This window comes from Oncorhynchus mykiss, chromosome 30, assembly GCF_013265735.2.
Source record: "Oncorhynchus mykiss isolate Arlee chromosome 30, USDA_OmykA_1.1, whole genome shotgun sequence".
NCBI classification, from domain to species: Eukaryota; Metazoa; Chordata; class Actinopteri; order Salmoniformes; family Salmonidae; genus Oncorhynchus; species Oncorhynchus mykiss.
Window position 1 is genome coordinate 28,854,821 of NC_050570.1, and position 20,736 is coordinate 28,875,556.

General features: G+C 41.0%; 1 protein-coding gene across 1 annotated transcript; it reads right to left on the reverse strand.

The window, feature by feature from the left end:
* Positions 1-1,089: 1,089 nt before the first annotated feature.
* On the reverse strand, positions 1,090-14,742 carry nmu (neuromedin U). The gene is made up of 8 exons (XM_021598405.2): positions 14,588-14,742; positions 12,390-12,445; positions 12,192-12,239; positions 11,909-11,962; positions 11,706-11,732; positions 1,704-1,757; positions 1,572-1,609; positions 1,090-1,313 (listed from the first exon to the last, which is right to left on the reverse strand). The coding sequence occupies exons 1-7, from the start codon at positions 14,733-14,735 to the stop codon at positions 1,574-1,576; spliced, it is 423 nt and encodes a 140-aa protein (XP_021454080.1). The 5' UTR covers positions 14,736-14,742; the 3' UTR covers positions 1,090-1,313; positions 1,572-1,573.
* Between the last annotated feature and the right edge of the window lie 5,994 nt (positions 14,743-20,736).

Genomic DNA, 20,736 nt, shown 5'->3' on the forward strand with positions numbered 1-20,736 from the left:
AATTAAAGGGACCAACCTATCTCCCTTTAGGTTCAAGGTTTTCAACAGTCTTGAAGGAATGTAACATTGCCTTGGGATGGGGTTGGTGCTGAAGATACAACTGTGCTTTCTGAGATGTTCTTTTTAATACCACTAGATAGCGCCATGGTCAAATATTTGATCCACACAGCAGTGAATTGATCCTGCATCAGATACAAATGTGTGTTCATCTTCTGTTTTATCTGGTACAATATTATGTACAGCTGGGAGGTATTATATTTTACCAGCTCTTCTCACCCTTTGGCAGAGCATTCTGTCTGTTGACTGAACACATGCTTCCCGCTTGGAGGAGTTCTCACACTCAGAGACTTGTCTTGTGGGGTGTCTTGTTGCTTCACACTCCCAACCTCCTCCATCCCCTACCCAGATCTAGCTTTCCAGGATACAGCAGCCTGCTCATGGGTCACTATCAGTCCACAGCCTTCCAGCTACTTCTTTCAAGAAATACTCCCACAGTGGGTGAGAAACCAGAAAGGAAAGAGATACACGTTATTTGTGTAGTGTCATTATCGATCATACAGCCACTGCTGTGTGTGTTAAGTCTGATAATAGTTACTTGGTCACAAAAACAAAGTATACATTTTTATTCCATATTCCAGACCTGACTCTCCACAAATATTAATTTAATAAATAAAGCTTCAATGCTATAAGGTAAATACAATTAGTAAGTCATCAGAATGAGTTTACTTCTTCACCTGAATGTAATAGTTGGTAGCTGAAACAATGAGGTTTTGGTATATTGAGACTATAATCAGCCTTTCTGGTCTTTCGTCTGTTTGAAAGGTAGAGTTTAATTCCAGAACGCGGGTGCAACATAATAGTGTTGGGTGAGATCTCAATCTTGTGTCATAGGAAATGTTTCAGAGAGAGACATCGTTTTTTTGAGCACACTAAGTATGGTCAAGAGTATTTCAGCTCACACACACACACACACACAAACACACTCCTCTTGTGTGTTCACTGACAATTTTCCAGTTGCGTCAGGACCTCTTTGTGCAAGTTTCATAAGCAGTATCTGTCTTTTTGCAAAATCATTCCACCACGAAGATAACCATATAACAATGCTTTTAATTCAAAAGACACATCATCAAAACACAAATAAGACTTTTGGACAAACAAAGATTATTTTACTTAGACTCTCATTTCTTTGTTCTTCATTTTGTTTCTTCATTCTTTCAACATCGTTTTGGTGGAGGTCTGGACCACTCTAAGATGGTTGTGCCTGTTCGGTTATCTGGTTCTGTGTCATCTCTGTACAACGTAGAGTAGGGACTCTGTAACACGTTGTTTTAAAGGGTCAAGGCCATGCAAGTACAAACACAGTAGGCTACGACTCATGATAAAACATGTTTTCACAGTAATAATAACCAAAGAGTTTCATGGAAACCTGCCTCCCCACTCTGTCAGATTACGGGTTTGATATGTTTTTTTCCCCCATTCCCAACCCTTTCAGGGTACACTAGTAAATGGACATCAGTGTTACAGCAGTGTTTACTAATGATAATGGCATTGAGAAATACCCCAAACCTTACATTTACTCAAATTCTAGGGATCTTCTTCCATTTCTTGGCTGTAAGAAAGAAATACAAATGTTACTGATGTATGTAATCAAATAAACGTTGTAATGGAGTTAATGCCTGTTCCCTGAATGTGTGTATTCATACCCGATATAAGAAGTACCCTCTGCTCTGAATTCCTCCAGGTCCCTGGAGATGATCCTAAACAGAAAGCACAGAGGATATCAATGATCAGGTGATAGAAATTCAGGTATTGTCTTACTTGAGTAAGGCAGTATTTATTCAGCCGACAACCGCTTTAAAATGAAAAAAGTCAACATTTCAGTTGGAACAGAAAGAAGTGTGCTAGATATCCTTGTTTATCTGTCTAAGCTCCTTTTCCACTTATTTCATTCTTTCGTAGGCAAAACCATTAGAGCAGACGTCACTCCCATTGAGTCTCTGCCGTAAACAGACACACACTAAGCTGAGCACTTTTCCACTCACAATTCTGATGTAGCTACTATGTGAATGTCAACCCCAGGTAGAATGAAGGATTAATTATGTTGAGTTAAAGCACAGCGACGTGGATGTTCACCTGTCAGATGCACTAATTTTAGACTGTAATTACCTGAATCATGGAAAAGAACAGCTAATGTAGACGAGTACAGAGAGTGACAATATGTGTGTAAAAAAGGTAGCCTCTATACGCACAATGAAACAGTCTCATAATAGGACAACACACTGGAAAAATGACAAATCCTGTATGCATTGGCTAAGTGAAAAGAGAATAGCCTCCAGATGCCCTAAATTGACTGCAAAGGGAACATCAAGAGTTTTAGCTCTCCCAATTAAATAAAATCAAAGGGTGCTCACAATATCTTTAATTCGACGATTAGTATCACACTATAACAAAGCACTGCAAATTGTGGTGGCTTTGTTATATGCGAGTCTAAGAGATTACTGAGAGATTTCCTCTCCAAAGAAGTGACAGGTGCAGAGTAGATGTAAAACGGAACATGCAGAGTGTACATACGCGGAATACAAACTCCTCTCCTCTCTCTCGTCTGGTATGGAGTTGAGGAACTAGCTGCAGGAGAGGGTGCATCACAGGGGACTGACACATCCACAAAACATCCACATACAGACAGACATGAAGAAACATGAACAACTGCCCGGACATAGAGACAGAGGGCTGGGGGCTGCAGAGAGGAGCCCATATATACATATACACACACACACACACACACACACACACACACACACACACACACACACCCTAACATCCCATCCACACAGACACAAGTATGAATGCATGCTCCAGTGGATGCACCCATGTGCACGAGCACATCCGTGCGAGGGCAGGCGCCCACAGAATTTTTGAATTGACTCCCTTTCCACCCATGAGTTGAAATTCTAATTGAATTGGCCACACCCTACAGGATGTAGAATTTGAGTTTGATTGACAGAAAGTAGAAGTTAATTCAGTGCAATTCAAATAAAGTCCAATCAGTCATAGAAAATGAGTTTCATTGAATCTGACTGGTCACACTTCCAGATAACAATAAATATCCATTTTCTCTGGAATGTTCATATACTCTTTTAACATTAGTGCTTAGAATAGCCAATTATAATTCCACCAAACATTTAATTTGTTTGGCTTCTTTTTGAATCCCTCAGGGTCAACTTGAGGGTTAAACTAATGCATTCTGGGAAATGTGGTATTTTCCCCATATTGAACAAAATGTAAGTGATTAATGAAATATAATGAATATATGAATATTCATAAACAGGTTGCTTTCCTTGATCGTTCTTTTAAGAGTTTGTCCTGAAATCAATTGTTTCAACAATATATTTTATGCATGTATATAATGACATGTTTTATGTTCAATATGTATATTTGTATAGACTACCAGGTTCTTTACTCTGCACCTTAGACTGCTGTCATATGTACATAGTCATTGAACACTGGTCACTTGAATAATGTTTACATACTGTTTCTTCCACTTTATATGCATTGTATTCTAGTCATGTCTCATCATAGATAACTTATTTTGTAATTGTTTGCTAGGTATTATTGCACTGTTGGAGCTCGATTTGCAGATGTTATCGCAGGTGCAATGAATTGCTTGAACCACAAGCGGTGAAACACAAGCATTTCACTGCACCAGCGATAACATCTGCAAATCTGTGTATGTGAACAATAAACTTTGATTTGACTATACCTCATATAGAATAGAATAGGCATTTGAATTTAATTTAATTTAATTCTATTTACTTTCATTCATATTCAAATTGCAATTTTGTATCCTGTTTACTACCTCAATTCAAATTGCAGAATTTAATTGGAATTTGATGCATTCTCAATTCAATTCGGAATCGGGCAACACTGACACACACACACACACATACATTTGAAGTCAGAAGTTTACATACACCTTAGCCAAATACATTTAAACTCAGTTTTTCACAATTCCTGACATTTCATCCTAGTAAAAATTGCATGTCTTAAGTCAGTTAGGATCACCACTTTATTTTAAGAATGTGAAATGTCAGAATAATAGTAGAGAGAATGATTGATTTCAGCTTTTATTTCTTTCATCACATTCCCAGTGGGTCAGAAGTTTACATACACTCAATTAGTATTTGGTAGCATTGCCTTTAAATTGTTTAACTTGGGTCAAACACTTCGGGTAACCTTCCACAAGCTTCCCACAATAAGTTGGGGGAATTTTGGCCCATTCCTCCAGACAGAGCTGGTGTAACTGAGTCAGGTTTGTTGGCCTCCTTGCTCACACACACATTTAAAGTTTTGCCCACATATTTTCTATAGGATTGAGGGCAGGGCTTTGTGATGGCCACTCCAATACCTTGACTTTGTTGTCCATAAGCCATTTTGCCACAACTTTGAAAGTATGCTTGGGGTCATTGTCCATTTGGAAGACCCAATTGCAACCAAGCTTTAACTTCCTGACTGATGTCTTGAGATGTTGCTTCAATATATCCACATAATTGTCCTAGCTCATGATGCCATCTATTTTGTGAAGTGCACCAGTTTCTCCTGCAGCAAAGCACCCCCACAACATGATGCTGCCACCCCTGTGCATCACGGTTAGAATGGTGTTCTTCTGCTTGCAAGCCTCCCCCTTTTTCCTCCAAACATAACGATGGTCATTATGGCCAACCAGTTATATTGCTGTTTAATCAGACCAGAGGACATTTCTCCAAAAAGTACGATCTTTGTCCTCATGTGCAGTTGCAAACCGTAGTCTGGCTTTTTATGGTGGTTTTGGAGCAGTGGCTTCTTCCTTGCTGAGCGGCCTTTCAGGTTATGTCGGTATAGGACTCGTTTTACTGTGGATATAGATACTTTTCTTCAATATATCCACATAATTATCCACATTTTCTTTCCTCATGATGCCATCTATTTTGTGAAGTGCACCAGTCCCTCCTGCAGCAAAGCACCCCCACAACATGATGCTGCCACCCCCGTGCTTCACGGTTGGGATGGTGTTCTTCAGCTTGCAAGCATCCCCTTTTTCCTCCAAACATAACGATGGTCATTATGGCCAAACAGTTCTATTTTTGTTTCATCAGACCAGAGGACATTTCTCCAAAAAGTATGATCTTTGTCCCCATGTGCAGTTGCAAACCGTAGTCTGGCTTTTTTATGGCGGTTTTGTAGCAGTGGCTTCTTCCTTGCCTTTCAGGTTATGTCGATATAAGACTTGTTTTACAGTGGATATACAGTGCCTTGCGAAAGTATTCGGCCCCCTTGAACTTTGCGACCTTTTGCCACATTTCAGGCTTCAAACATAAAGATATAAAACTGTATTTTTTTGTGAAGAATCAACAACAAGTGGGACACAATCATGAAGTGGAACGACATTTATTGGATATTTCAAACTTTTTTAACAAATCAAAAACTGAAAAATTGGGCGTGCAAAATTATTCAGCCCCCTTAAGTTAATACTTTGTAGCGCCACCTTTTGCTGCGATTACAGCTGTAAATCGCTTGGGGTATGTCTCTATCAGTTTTGCACATCAAGAGACTGAATTTTTTTCCCATTCCTCCTTGCAAAACAGCTCGAGCTCAGTGAGGTTGGATGGAGAGCATTTGTGAACAGCAGTTTTCAGTTCTTTCCACAGATTCTTGATTGGATTCAGGTCTGGACTTTGACTTGGCCATTCTAACACCTGGATATGTTTATTTTTGAACCATTCCATTGTAGATTTTGCTTTATGTTTTGGATCATTGTCTTGTTGGAAGACAAATCTCCGTCCCAGTCTCAGGTCTTTTGCAGACTCCATCAGGTTTTCTTCCAGAATGGTCCTGTATTTGGCTCCATCCATCTTCCCATCAATTTTAACCATCTTCCCTGTCCCTGCTGAAGAAAAGCAGGCCCAAACCATGATGCTGCCACCACCATGTTTGACAGTGGGGATGGTGTGTTCAGCTGTGTTGCTTTTACGCCAAACATAACGTTTTGCATTGTTGCCAAAAAGTTCAATTTTGGTTTCATCTGACCAGAGCACCTTCTTCCACATGTTTGGTGTGTCTCCCAGGTGGCTTGTGGCAAACTTTAAACGACACTTTTTATGGATATCTTTAAGAAATGGCTTTCTTCTTGCCACTCTTCCATAAAGGCCAGATTTGTGCAATATACGACTGATTGTTGTCCTATGGACAGAGTCTCCCACCTCAGCTGTAGATCTCTGCAGTTCATCCAGAGTGATCATGGGCCTCTTGGCTGCATCTCTGATCAGTCTTCTCCTTGTATGAGCTGAAAGTTTAGAGGGACGGCCAGGTCTTGGTAGATTTGCAGTGGTCTGATACTCCTTCCATTTCAATATTATCACTTGCACAGTGCTCCTTGGGATGTTTAAAGCTTGGGAAATCTTTTTGTATCCATATCCGGCTTTAAACTTCTTCACAACACTATCTCGGACCTGCCTGGTGTGTTCCTTGTTCTTCATGATGCTCTCTGCGCTTTTAACGGACCTCTGAGACTATCACAGTGCAGGTGCATTTATACGGAGACTTGATTACACACAGGTGGATTGTATTTATCATCATTAGTCATTTAGGTCAACATTGGATCATTCAGAGATCCTCACTGAACTTCTGGAGAGAGTTTGCTGCACTGAAAGTAAAGGGGCTGAATAATTTTGCACACCCAATTTTTCAGTTTTTGATTTGTTAAAAAAGTTTGAAATATCCAATAAATGTCGTTCCACTTCATGATTGTGTCCCACTTGTTGTTGATTGATTCTTCACAAAAAAATACAGTTTTATATCTTTATGTTTGAAGCCTGAAATGTGGCAAAAGGTTGCAGAGTTCAAGGGGGCCGAATACTTTCGCAAGGCACTGTAGATACTTTTGTACCTGTTTCCTCCAACATCTTCACGAGGGCCTTTGCTGTTGTTCTGGGATTGATTAGGACTTTTCGCACCAAAGTACGTTCATCTCTAGGAGACAGAACATGTCTCCTTCCTGAGCGGTATGACGGCTGCGCGGTCCCATGGTGTTTATACTTGCATACTATTGTTTGTACAGATGAAAATGATACCTTCAGGCGTTTGGAAATTGCTCCAATGATGAACCAGACTTTTGGAGGTCTACATTTATTTTTCTGAGGTCTTGGATGATTTCTTTTGATTTTCCCATGATGTCAAGCAAAGAGGAACTGAGTTTGAAATAAATCCAAAGGTACACCTCCAATTGACTCAAAGGATGTCAATTAGCCTATCAGAAGCTTCTAAAGCCATGACATTTTCTGGAATTTTCCAAGTTGTTTAAAGGCACAGTCAACTTAGTGTATGTAAACTTCTGACCCACTGGAATTGTGACACAGTGATTTATAAGTGAAATAATCTGTCTGTAAACAATTGTTGGAAAATGACTTGTGTCATGCACAAAGTAGATGTCATAACCGACTTGCCAAAACTATAGTTTGTTAACAAGAAATTTGTGGAGTGGTTGAAAAACAAGTTTTAAAGACTCCAACCTAAGTGTATGTAAACTTCCAACTTCAACTGTACGTACACACACAGTCCTCAGTACAACCCTGTGTTCATTTGCAGACTCTGAGACTCTGCATGTTTAGATCGACACATCACATAGTGACAGCACGCTCTCCACATGCAGGCCATGCCAGGACATTGAAGTGCTATACCTTCTCTACTAATGTAATGTACCAGCGTCATGCGTAGGTAACATTGGACAGCGTTTGGTGTGGGATGTCATTATGACGGAATTGAAGTGATGTCAGATAACCGATTACAATCAGTTAAGTACGCATTTTCATGGCGTAATCACAATGTCTAGGAAATACATCATATTTGGATTGTTATCTGGTTGACAAGTTTTACATTTTGTCAACTCAACTTGATTTTACTGTGCTAACATCCTCTGAGGATGAACTTTGCAAAGCCAATCTCTGCCCTGTGACTGTAAACAGAGCTATATCCTAAATGAATTAATGAAGCCATCACAGGAAATAGAGGATGTCATTTCGATGCCATTACAATGACTTGGAGACTTGAGATGAAAATGGTTGGCACTTAAAAATACAGCCTTCCATGAATTATTCAGACAGGGCAGAAAATTACTCCCTTCATTGTACTTTCTGTTTATCTAATTTACACTAATGATGTTCCCCCACGTCAGTTATTCTGATGACAGCGGAAGTGAGGGTGAAATTAGTCATTCCAATTCTCATGCAAACAAGACAGGATACACTAATGTGTAAACAGGTGTGTCACGCACCTCAAAAATGTGAGGGGGCACAAATTATGTGAGAATAGCTAGGGGGTGGTCTGTAGGGGGGCTAGGTCCCCCGTCCGTAAATTAGAGAATTTAGCATTTTTCAAACACCTTTTTCCTGCATAATCCTTATGCTTAATTCTATATCATAAAAAAATGCATATCTAAGCATACCTCTTCAGCTGTCTGTATCCTCCTGGCTGGGGATTTTTTTTAAAGAAACTAAGGGCTCTATTTTAACAAACCTAACACAATGGTAAATGTAAGCGCATGCGGTAGTGCTATACGTTCAGGGGTGTGTCAGAAATATTTGTGCCATTTTCACTCTCACAATTATCGGCACACTTGCTGGCGTTGGCGCGAAAGGGCTGGGTTTTGATGAATAAACAAGTTGTGGGTGTGTCGAGGCTTGGCCCCTCACTGGCCAATCAGAACGTGCGCCATGGCAAAATATGTGGTTGCTTCAAGCTGTGTATTTATGTTTTTTTATGTATTGCCTTGGAATCAACTCCAATGTTAGTCTGTTATAGTTTGTTAAATAGCTTAAGGAAGCCAAATAACAAAATGTAGACCTATCTTTGCTAACTGCTAACCTGAACCCATTTGTAGTCCACATTGTTCCAAGTAATTACATGGCTTCAATAGCATTCACACTGATATAGGGGCCAGACCTACTGTAAATTGCATCATGGCTGAGCATGGACATGCCAAACATTATCAATAAGCAAGATTAAATTATTTATTGATAAGGCCTAAAAAGAGAATGAATAAGTCTAATCAAATTCTAAACAAAACAACTTGTTTTAAATAGGCTATGTTACACTTAAAAGGCACCATCATTTCTCCCCGTGGGCATATAATATTAAAACAACGCAGACTATGCAGGGTTTATGCGCCTCCAAACTGATCCAATAGAAATAGAAAGGGAGGATGTCCACTCACCGTTATACTGCTCCCAAATAGTCCTATGTTTTATGAACATAATCAGAACCAATTTAAAGATCAGGTAGCGTTCACACACCTCCAGAAGTTACATTGCAAGCGTGACACGGACTTTGTCACCATAAAACCAAGAAGTTGAATCATTCTAATAAGTTGTGGTAATAAAATTGAAAAGAAAAACAATCTGTTTTTTTTAAACAACAAATAAATGTTGTTAAAATCACCAGGATAAAAAAAGTCTACGTTATAGTAGGTTTTTAACGTATGAAACGGAAAACAAGCCATTGTTACAGACCAGACAACTTCTAAATACTCGGTTCACCGGTATTCACCGAAGTTCTCCTCTCCCGTTTCATGATGGGCATGGACACATAGCCTACATCATGGAGGGTTTTTTTTACGCACGTCCAAAACCGGACCTGCATGGCTAAAATAATGTGGGACTGCCTACAATGCATAGATGAAAAGGGAATGATAGCTCACTGTTTTACTCCTCTCAAACTTTATATTTTAATAAAGCTTTGGTGATTAAGATTTATTTCCAAGCGGTCTCAGGAGCCAACCCCTTTATTGACAGTCTTGACTACTTCATAATTGCATTGGGCAAACAAAAAAAGCCTTAATTGAGAGGGGAGGCTATGCTTGGTTTTTCATCAAATAAAACAAGGAAGGGAAGGATGGGAAGAAAAAAAATCTGTTTCTAAATACAAAGTATAGAGGCATCAAAAGCACATTAGGCTACTGTTGTTCCATGCACATATGGGTAGTGTCAGTCACGGCTGTATAGGCTGTGTTTCCACTGTCAAAATAATGCCATTACCCGCTAAACCAGCTTTTGGATGGCCTTAAATATCCCTATCAGCGCTGCCTGAAATGACCACTTTGGATCATATTTTTAAGGAACTGGGTTTCTATGGCCAAGCAGCAGCACACAAGCCTAAGATCACTATGCGCAATGCCAAGTGTCAGCTGGAGTGGTGTAAAGCTTGCCACCATTGGACTCCGGAGCAATAGAAATGCATTTTTTTAAATGATCAATCACGCTTAACCATCCAGCAGTCCGATGGACGAATCTGGGTTTGGCGGATGCCAGGAGAACGCTACCTGCTGGAATGCATAGTGCCAAGTGTAAAGTTTGGTGGAGGAGGAATAATAATCTGCGGCTGTTTTTCATGGTTCGGACTTGGCCCCTTAGTTCCAGTGAAGGGAAATCTTAACGCTACAGCATACAATTACATTCTGGATGATTCTGGGCTTCCAACTTTGTGGCAACAGTTTAGGGAAGGCCCTGTCCTGTTTCAGCATGACAATGCCCATGTGTACAAAGCGAGATCCATACAGAAATGGTTTGTCGAGATCGGTATGGAAGAACTTGTTGGCCTGCACAGGGTCCTGACCTCAATCCCATCAAACACCTTTGGGATGAATTGGAACACCGACTGCTAGCCAGGCCTAATCGCCCAACATCAGTGCCCGACCTCACTAATGCTCGTGGCTGAATGGAAGCAAGTCCCTGGGGCAATGTTCCAACATCTAGTGGAAAAACCTCCCAGAAAAGTGAAGGCAGCCAAGGGGGAACCAACTCCATATTAAGGCCCATGATTTTGGAATGAGATGTTCGACGAGCAGGTGGCCACATACTTTTGGTGATGTAGTGTATCTGGGATAAAACCAACTTCATACAATTGCCAGGTGACTAGTAGTATTATAGAGAAACAACAACAAAAAACTGGACAAATCTGACCCCTATGGGCATGACGCCTCTGTGTGGACACATGCCACACCTAAAAGAGTTTAAGAAAGTGTACATCTTGCATGCAGAGCAAGAGACAAGGGGAAGGGAAGCACTGGTAGGTGGAGCAGTGTTTTCTTTCAACCTTTTTCATACCAGGGATGGGAAAACTATGGTATTTATTATACCAGAAACCTATGGGCCTATCTCCTTGTAGGACAACTCTTGAGAAGTTAGCAAGCTGGGCAGCTATAGAGTGTACGTTTGTGTGAGCTGGCATGCATTTTGAGAACGTGAGAGCTGTGGTAATGTGATATGCAGCAAAGTGTCTGCAATTCATAACTCTAAATACTTGGTTTACTCCGGAAATAAAAACTAAGCTAAAAACCTAACACTTTTTCAAGATAAAAATGCACGTTATGGAATAAAAAAGGTAATGCAATACTAAAAACACAGTACAAGTAACAGATAATAAAACGAAAATGCAATGTGCCTTCGTGTCAAGCCGCAAAGCAGTGCACAGGGAAATTGAGCTTTAACCCAACTTACCGCCTCCTCTGTTAAGCCAGCACCTTGTTGCTTAACATAATGAAATAAAAACTGGATATGCAAGCAAACACATACACGCACAAATAAAAATTGTCAAAAGGTTGGATGTTGATTGCATTGATATTAGTTACCCTTAGTGAACACTTTTCAATAGACGGATGAAACAGATGCCGCACTTACCCTTTTACTAGGATTGTCCCATCCTTTCTGCAATGACAATCAAATAAAACTACATTTACTCGAGAATGATTAAACACTGCAAATCTGACTATACATGCAACTGTGTTGTGCTCGCACAGTAGGATAAACCACAATGTGTGTATTTATATTTGTGATAGAATTTTTGTTTGAGCTACTATGCTGGAACATGAATGGTGGAATACCTTAGACTTCTGTACAAGCATCAACACACAGAGTTCTCCTAAAACATTGGGTATCTAGGGTAGCAACCAGAGAGCAGGGGGAAAGAGGTGAGCGCAATAGTCTGATACGGTTGTACAGCATTTTCATTTCAAGCCTGTTTTTGACTATTTGAAATTTCATCATAATTGGAATTGATCCTGAACTTGAAAATATGAGAGAGGTTCAGAGAAAGAAAACATTGAACATTCATCCATTCTCTTCCGTGCTTTCATATGAACATTTCATTATTCTAGTCTTACTCACCCGAAATGGCAGGTCTGCAGAAAGGTAGGATGAGCACACATCTTCTAGCTATGGGAGACAAGACGAGTGTTGTTATGAGAGAGGGAGTGAATAGTAAACATGTCTCTGCATAGCAAAGGAGAGGAACAGCTCAGTCTCTTCCGTGCTTTCATATGAACATTTCATTATTCTGAGAGACACTGTAGTTCTGTGGCCTACCTGGTTGAGAAGCTGGTACTGGTCTAGTGTTGCTCTCTGCTGTTGTATTGGAGAACCTTCCATTGAAACACAGGCAGACACGAGTATCATTACATCATCACATTGATGCTGTATCACTAAGCTAATAGAAGTGTGTATATCGTGATTAAAAACCATAATCTATTTTGAGTGGATCATAGTCATAAACTAATGCATTTTGACAATATGACAGGAGGATGGGAACTTGGAGAGTGTATTGAAGCTTTTCTGTGTTATCCTGGGGTCAAATTTGTTCATATTCAAAAACTCATAGTGACCAACTATGAACCAACAGCTCTGTATCCCAAAAGTGTACTGACATCCAACAATGGTCTTTCTTTAAACCACTATTTTCCCTTATAGATTCCTCTTTCCCTCTTCTGTCCTTCTTTTTGTAGGAATTGTCCTAACAGCACACAGCAATAGCTCTGTTCTCTTCCTGTCGCCATCGCTGTTTAAATGTCTCTAAACACCTGTGCCAATTATCACATAAGAGCATCAAAGCCGCGTTCAATCGCTCAATGTCACCGCAAATAACCCTTAACAAATACAATTTATCATGTCACTGAAGAGTGATTGACACGATTGCCATTCTGAATCTATTTATGTCTCGATCATTTGTGATATTATTGCTGTTTGGGGTCGAATCCAAGCCAATGTTTAGAGCCATTACAATGGGGGCGGGGGGGGGGCTGTCTGTCACAGAACAAAGAAAGGAGTGGGAGAGGGAGAAGAGGACCATGCATGAAATAAATAATAGAGAGAAATTGCCAGTGCAGTAAATACACTAACATCATAATTTTACCAAAACAAATGTCTAGCTGCAACAATGTCACAATAGATGCTATTCCCAGAAAGGTTTGACAGTACTAATGGGTCAATTTGAAACTAATGATCAGGCTCATCCACAACAAGTTCCAATAGTGCGTCCCATTATGGTTCAAAATAAAGTTAAATTAACTGATTGTGGATTAGGAGGTCATTCCCTTTCCAACTTTTGTCGTTTATGTATGTTACATGGCTATGGGGGAGTCATAAAAGTGTAGCCTAATTTCATACTCAAAAATAGGGCTGGATTTCCCAAAATCATCATAGCACTAAAATCATATTTATTCCAGTTAGTTTCAATAGAATTAAGATTAGCTTTATTGCTACTGTACCTACTGTACGATGCTTTTAGGAAACCCAGCCCAGGGCTGTTCAATTCCAGTACTGGAGGGCCGAAACACTTCTGTTTTTGTTTCTATCTGGTAGTTAAAGACCAGGTGAGTTGCAGCCCTAAAACAACAGGTTGCAAAGCCGCTGTACTGGTGGTGGGAGTTTATAGGCTTACACCAGTGCTCTATGCAACCCCGTTTATAATCAATTCATTTCCAGTCAGCGAAAATCCCACAAACGAAAATACAGTATTGGATAATAGGTTATGTAGGCTAAATGAAAAACATCGTTGTAATGAAAGTTCGCCCTCTGATCAAATCTAGCGCTCTTATTGTAGCAACGACCTGGGAGACACCAGGCCCTCTTCAGAACAAAGTACATTTACCAGATGAAAGTGCTGAAAGTGTTGATGACATGGCAAACGTTTAATTAAATGCAACAGGCAACAATCGACGTTAATTTGCCAATAATTATCATGACAATCTGCAGTTAAGATAGACTTGAGTAAATGTCAAGTTTTTAAATATTTCTCAAACCTTCTCTCCTTTGGGCAGGTTCCCAATAATGTGTAATTACGCACAATAATACAATGATTGGCATGTGAAAAAACCTTGAGTTTAAATATTGATATGAGTCTATTCATATTGTAAGGGATTGAAATACAACTAGCTTTAGTCTACAGTTTTTTTTTCTTCCAGGAATTGTACACATTAAATAAAGCTAACAAAGTGAGATGATTGATGAACCTAATTTTATTTTGTAGTCTAATTATTTTAAGCATTTATATTGTTGTTGTTGAGCTTGTTGATTAGGCCTATTAGTAATTTATGTTGCCCAAATTCAATGGTTTGAAAAAACCTTTGATTACAACTTTACATGTTTCATAACCTATTAAATTGGGCTACAGCAAACCCGCAAACATTTTCCATTGCTTTAAAAAGTTTTTCGTTTTAAGATCTTGACTTGGACCTTTATCAATGCACAAGAACCAAAGCATGCTCAAAATATATTATTAAACTTACTTTTGCAGATGGGGATCGCTGAGATGAGGAGAACAAGGAGGATGAGGCTCGCGCTGCTGAGCGGGTTCATTGCGCTGGTGCTGAGGCTGCTCATGTAGCTCGCGCTGCCGCTCTGAGATACTCTGGATTGGCACTGAGAGGTCTTCATAATTACTTCTCTCTGGTTGCTATTGGCTTGTGTTCTTGTTTATCTGTGATAAATACTATTCCACCGGAACAATTTTAAAACACGAGGTCACACCCTCTCTACATCAATGACACTACACTGCGTCATTAATTCCACATCACATGCATGCATAGGCTACACAAGGCTGTGGCCTATCTAATTGATGATTGAGGTTATGAGGAAACGTGATTCTATACATCAATAATATTCTTCCTGAACAAATACAGGAATGAGATGACAGCATATGTTTGACAAAATGTGTCTATATCCAGGCCTTTAAAACACCAAGCCATCAACATAATGAAATAGATACTGTAGCCTAATGAACTTACAGTTGAAGTCAGAAGTTTACAGACACCTTAGCCAAATACATCTAAACTCAGTGTTTCACAATTCCTGACATTTAATCTTAATGAAAATTCCCTGTCTTAGGTCAGTTAGGATCACCACTTTATTTTAAGAATGTGAAATGTCAGAATAATAGTAGAGAGCTTTTATCTCTTTCATCACATTCCTAGTGGGTCAGAAGTTTCCATACACTCAATTAGTAGCCTTCCACAAGCTTCCCACAATAAGTTGGGTGAATTCTGGCTCGTTCCTCCTGACAGAGCTGGAGTAACTGAGTCAGGTTTGTAGCCCTCCTTGCTCACACACACTTTTTCTGTTCGGCCCACAAATTTGCTATGGTATTGAGGGCAGGGCTTTGTGATGACCACTTCAATACCTTGACTTTGTTGTCCTTAAGCCCTTTTGCCACAACTTTGGAAGTATGCTTGGGGTCATTGTCCATTTGGAAGATTCATTTGCAACCAAGCTGTAACTTCCTGACTGATGTCTTGAGATGTTGCTTCAATATATCCACATAATTGTCCTACCTCATGATGCCATCTATTTTGTGAAGTGCACCAGTTCCTCCTGCAGCAAAGCACCCCCACAACATGATGCTGCCACCCCCGTGCATCACGGTTAGAATGGTGTTCTTCTGCTTGCAAGCCTCCCCCTTTTTCCTCCAAACATAACGATGGTCATTATGGCCAACCAGTTCTGTTGTTGTTTCATCAGACCAGAGGACATTTCCCCAAAAAGTACGATCTTTGTCCCCATGTGCAATTGCAAACCGTAGTCTGGCTTTTTATGGTGGTTTTGGAGCAGTGGCTTCTTCCTTGCTGAGCGGCCTTTCAGGTTATGTCGATATAGGACTCTTTTTTACTGTGCATATAGATACTTTTGTACCTGTTTCCTACAGCATCTTCACAAGGTCCTTTGCTATTGTTCTGGGATTGATTTGCACTTTTCGCACCAAAGTACGTTCATCTCTAGGGGACAGAACGCATCTCCTTCCTGAGCTGTATTTTTTTTTCAATTATGTTTTATTTCACCTTTATTTAACCAGGTAGGCTAGTTGAGAACAAGCTCTCATTTACAACTGCGACCTGGCCAGGATAAAGCAAAGCATTGTGACACAAACAACACAGAGGTACACATGGAGTAAACAATAAACAAGCCAATAACACAATAAACAAGTCAATGACACAGTAGAAAAAATAAAGAAAAAAGTCTATATACAGTGTGTGCAAAAGGCATGCGGAGGTAGGCAATAAATAGGCTATAGGAGCGAATAATTACAATTTAGCAGATTAACACTGGAGTGATAAATGAGCAGATGATGATGTTCAAGTAGAGATACTGGTGTGCAAAAGAACAGAAAAGTAAATAAAATAAAAACAGTATGGCGATGAGGTAGGTAGATTGGGTGGGCTATTTACAGATGGACTATGTACAGCTGCAGCGATTGGTTAGCTGCTCAGATAGTTGATGTTTAAAGTTGGTTAGGGGAATAAAAGTCTCCAACTTCAGTGATTTTTGCCATTTGTTCCAGTCACTGGCCACTGGCAGCAGAGAACTGGAAGGAAAGGTGGCCAAAGGAGGTGCTGACTTTGGGGATGATCAGTGAGATATACCTGCTGGAACGTGTACTAATGGTGGGTGTTATCGTGACCGGTGAACTGAGATAAGGGGGACCTTTACCTAGCATAGACTTATAGATGACCTGGAGCCAGTGGGTCTGGCGACGAATATGTAGTGAGGGCCAGCCGGCTAGAGCATACAGGTCGCAGTGGTGGGTGGTGTCATGACTGTCCTGATCAGGTCAGGTTACAGGAGACCACAACCCTACAGATTATATCTCAACCTCAACAGAGGAGGCGAGATCTAGGGGTCTGAAGATGTGGGTTTTTATGACCCCTCACGCCCCTGGTAAATCTTAGGCCACACAACATTCCTGTGTCCTCTCAATATGGAGAACCAACCTCAGAACATTGAACATGCAATAAAGGGACTTTGGAACAATGGTTTCTGTCAGCCACAATGGTGGTCATGACGATAGATGGAATATGAAAATGTATGTCATTTTTGTTTTGTTATTAAAGGTTAATAGATGGCGTTGTTTCGAAAACATTGTAACGTGAAGAGTTTTCCTTGTATATGTTTGATGTTTATACATTGTACGCTGTGTGGAAAATGTCAAAATCAAAGGGAATGTTTTGGTAAAGATGAAATGTGAAGTTAGTTGTCTAAAATTTGAGTTGAAATCTAGACCTTGCCCATAACTTGGTATGCCCAGAGAATTGCCCTAAAGGCGGTTACGCCCACTTCTGACACGAGGGTATAAAACCTGTGAGTAAAGAATTTACAAATTACACTACGTGACCCAAGCTGCAGCCGAGGTCTAAAAAGTCAACGAACCCCAAAACGCAACACAAGTTTGAAGACAAAGAAATATTTTTCTACCCAAGCTACGGATGAGTAGCTGTGTCTAAGCGGGTGAATTCAAGTCGAACCACCTAGCCTCCACCTCCCATCGAATCGTGATATCTACACTGTTTCATTCCTACACTGTAAGCTCTGAGCTACAGAGTTGTCTGTCCTCAGAAGAGCCCTTCCAGAACAAGGGCGAGGGAACAGACTCCTAAGCCAAAAGGACACTGACATCGTGAGGACGACCAGAGAGGTGCGCCGGAGAAGTGCGTCATTGAGCAGCCTGGACGGTCCACGAGAATCCACAGAGACCTTTCCCACGAAATTACATCATTGTATTCTGACCCATAAGAATGGCAGTTTGGGGCAAGGCTAGGGTTACAATAAGCATAGCTGACAAATTCACCCAAATGTATATTTCTCTCGTGTACTTTCTCTTTTTCTCTCTCTTTTAAATCCCCATTTTGGGTAACACGTGCCATAGTGTGTTGGCCCGTTATACTAAGTTCTAATCAATAGCCTAGATTGTGTTTTTGTGTATTTGTATCTTTTATCATAATTTTAGCTTTCTAGTAAATAAATAATCAACTAAGATTGGTGTGGTACGAACTCATTGGTGAGACCCGGGTCCGTGCAGATTCCCGGATTATGCGACGTTCAGAACGAGATTGTAGAGGTAACTGATTAATTAGCGGCTGTTGTAAAATTGATATTCTGATATTCTTTGAGTTAATCTGGGAAATTTAGAAATGTTTAATCATTCGATGAGCAACAGTCGTCACATTAACTAATACAAACGTCACGACAGTGGTATAAGGTGATGTGGTAACAAAATGGATGGCACTGTGATAGACTGCATCCAGTTTGCTGAGTAGAGTATTGGGAGCAATTTTGTAGATGACGGCCCGTTATACTAAGCCAAAGTCGAGGATCGGTAGGATAGTCAGTTTTACTAGGGTAAGTTTGGCGGCGTGAGTGAAGGAGGCTTTGTTGAGAAATAGAAAGCAGATTCTAGATTTGATTTTGAATTGGAGATGTTTAATATGAGTCTGGAAGGAGAGTTTACAGTCTAACCAGGCATCTAGGTATTTATAGTTGTCTACATATTCTAGGTCGGAACCGTCCAGGATGGTGATGCTAGTCGGGCGGTCGGGTGCCGGCAGCGAACGGTTGAAAAGCATGCATTTGGTTTTACTAGCGTTTAAGAGCAGTTGGAGGCCATGGAAGGAGTGTTGTATGGCATTGAAACTCGTTTGGAGGTTAGTTAGCACAGTGTCCAAGGAAGGGCCGGAAGTATACAGAAAGGTGTCGTCTGCATAGAGGTGGATCAGGGAATCGCCCGCAGCAAGAGCAATATCATCGATATATGCAGAGAAAAGAGTCGGCCCGAGAATTGAACCCTGTGGTACCCCCATAGAGACTGCCAGAGGTCCGGACAACATGCCCTCCGATTTGACACACTGAACTCTGCAAAGTCTGCAAAGTAGTTGGTGAACCAGGCTAGGCAGTCATTAGAAAAACCAAAGCTATTGAGTCTGCCTGGCCTTGGCCAGGTCGATGAAGACGGCTGCACATTACTGTCTTTTATCGATAGCGGTTATGATATCGTTTAGTACCTTGAGCGTGGCTGAGGTGCACCCGTGACCGGCTCGGAAAACGGATTGCACAGCGGAGAAGGTACGGTGGGATAGAAATGGTCAGTGATCTGTTTATTAACTTGGCATTCGAAGACTTTAGATAGACAGGGCAGGATGGATATTGGTCTGTAACAGTTTGGGTCTAGGGTGTCACCCCCTTTGAAGAGGGGGATGATCGCGGCAGCTTTCCAATCTTTAGGGATCTCGGACGATACGAAAGAGAGGTTGAACAGGCTGGTAATAAAGGTTGCAACAATGGCGGCGGTTAGTTTTAGAAAGAGAGGGTCCAGATTGTCTAGCCCAGCTGATTTGTATAGGTCCAGGTTTTGCAGCTTTCAGAACATCTATCTGGATGTGGGTGAAGGAGAAGCTGGGGAGGCTTGGGCGAGTAGCTGCAGGGGGGGATTTTGGCCGGGGTTGGAGTAGCCAGGAGGAAGGCATGGCCGGCCGTTGAGAAATTCTTATTGAAATGTTCGATTATCATGGATTTATCGGTGGTGACCGATACAGGCAATGAGGCAGTGATCACTGAGATCCTGATTGAAAACAGCGGAGGTGTATTTGGAGGGCAAGTTGGTCAGGATAATGTCTATGAGGGTGCCCATGTTTACAGATTTAGGGTTGTACCTGGTGGGTACCTTGATGATTTGTGTGAGATTGAGGGCATCTAGCTTAGATTGTAGGACTGCCGGGGTGTTAATAAGCATATCCCAGTTTAGGTCACCTAACAGAACGAACTCTGAAGCTAGATGGGGGGCGATCAATTCACAAATGGTGTCCAGGGCACAGCTGGGAGTGGAGGGGGGTCAATAGCAGGGGGCAACAGTGAGAGACTTATTTCTGGAGAGATTATTTTTTTAAATTAGAAGTTCCACCTGTTTGGGTATAGACCTGGAAAGTATGACAGAACTTTGCAGGCTAACTCCTCCCCCTTTAGCAGTTCTATCTTGACGGAAAATGTTGTAGTTGGGTATGGAAATCTCCGAATTTTTGGTGGCCTTCCTAAGCCAGGATTCAGACATGGCACTGACATCAGGGTTGGCGGAGTGTGCTAAAGCATTGAGTAAAACAAACTTAGGGAAGAGGCTTCTGATGTTGATATGCATGAAACCAAGGCTTTTTCTATAACAGAAGTCAACAAATGAGGGTGCCTGGGGACACACAGGGTCTGGGTTTACCTCCACATCACCCGAGGAACAGAGGAGGAGTATGATGAGGGTACGGCTAAAGGCTATCAAAACTGGTCGCCTAGCGCGTTGGGGACAAAAAATAACAGGAGCAAATTTCTGGGCGTCGTAGAATAGATTTAGGGCATAATGTGCAGACAGGGGTATGGTGGGGTGCGGGTACAGCGGAGGTAAGCCCAGGCACTGAGTGATGATAAAAGAGGTTGTATCTCTGGACTTGCTGGTTATAATGGGTGAGGTGACCGCATGTGTGGGACGTGGGACAAAGGAGGTATCAAAGGTATGATGAGTGGAACTAGGGGCTCCATTGTAAACTAAAACAATGTTAACTAACCTAAACAACAGTATACAAGGCATATTGACATTTGAGAGAGACATACAGCAAAGCGAGGCATAAAGTAA

Bases quoted from the DNA above. Each gene is read 5' to 3' on its own strand.
- nmu (XM_021598405.2), bottom strand. From the start codon at position 14,735: ATGAAGACCTCTCAGTGCCAATCCAGAGTATCTCAGAGCGGCAGCGCG. The intron at 11,963-12,191 runs GTGAGTAAGACT...TTGCTACCCTAG, and splicing joins CTGCAGACCTGCCATTTCGG to ATACCCAATGTTTTAGGAGA. The intron at 1,610-1,703 runs GTATGAATACAC...TCTTTCTTACAG, and splicing joins GAGGGTACTTCTTATATCGG to CCAAGAAATGGAAGAAGATC.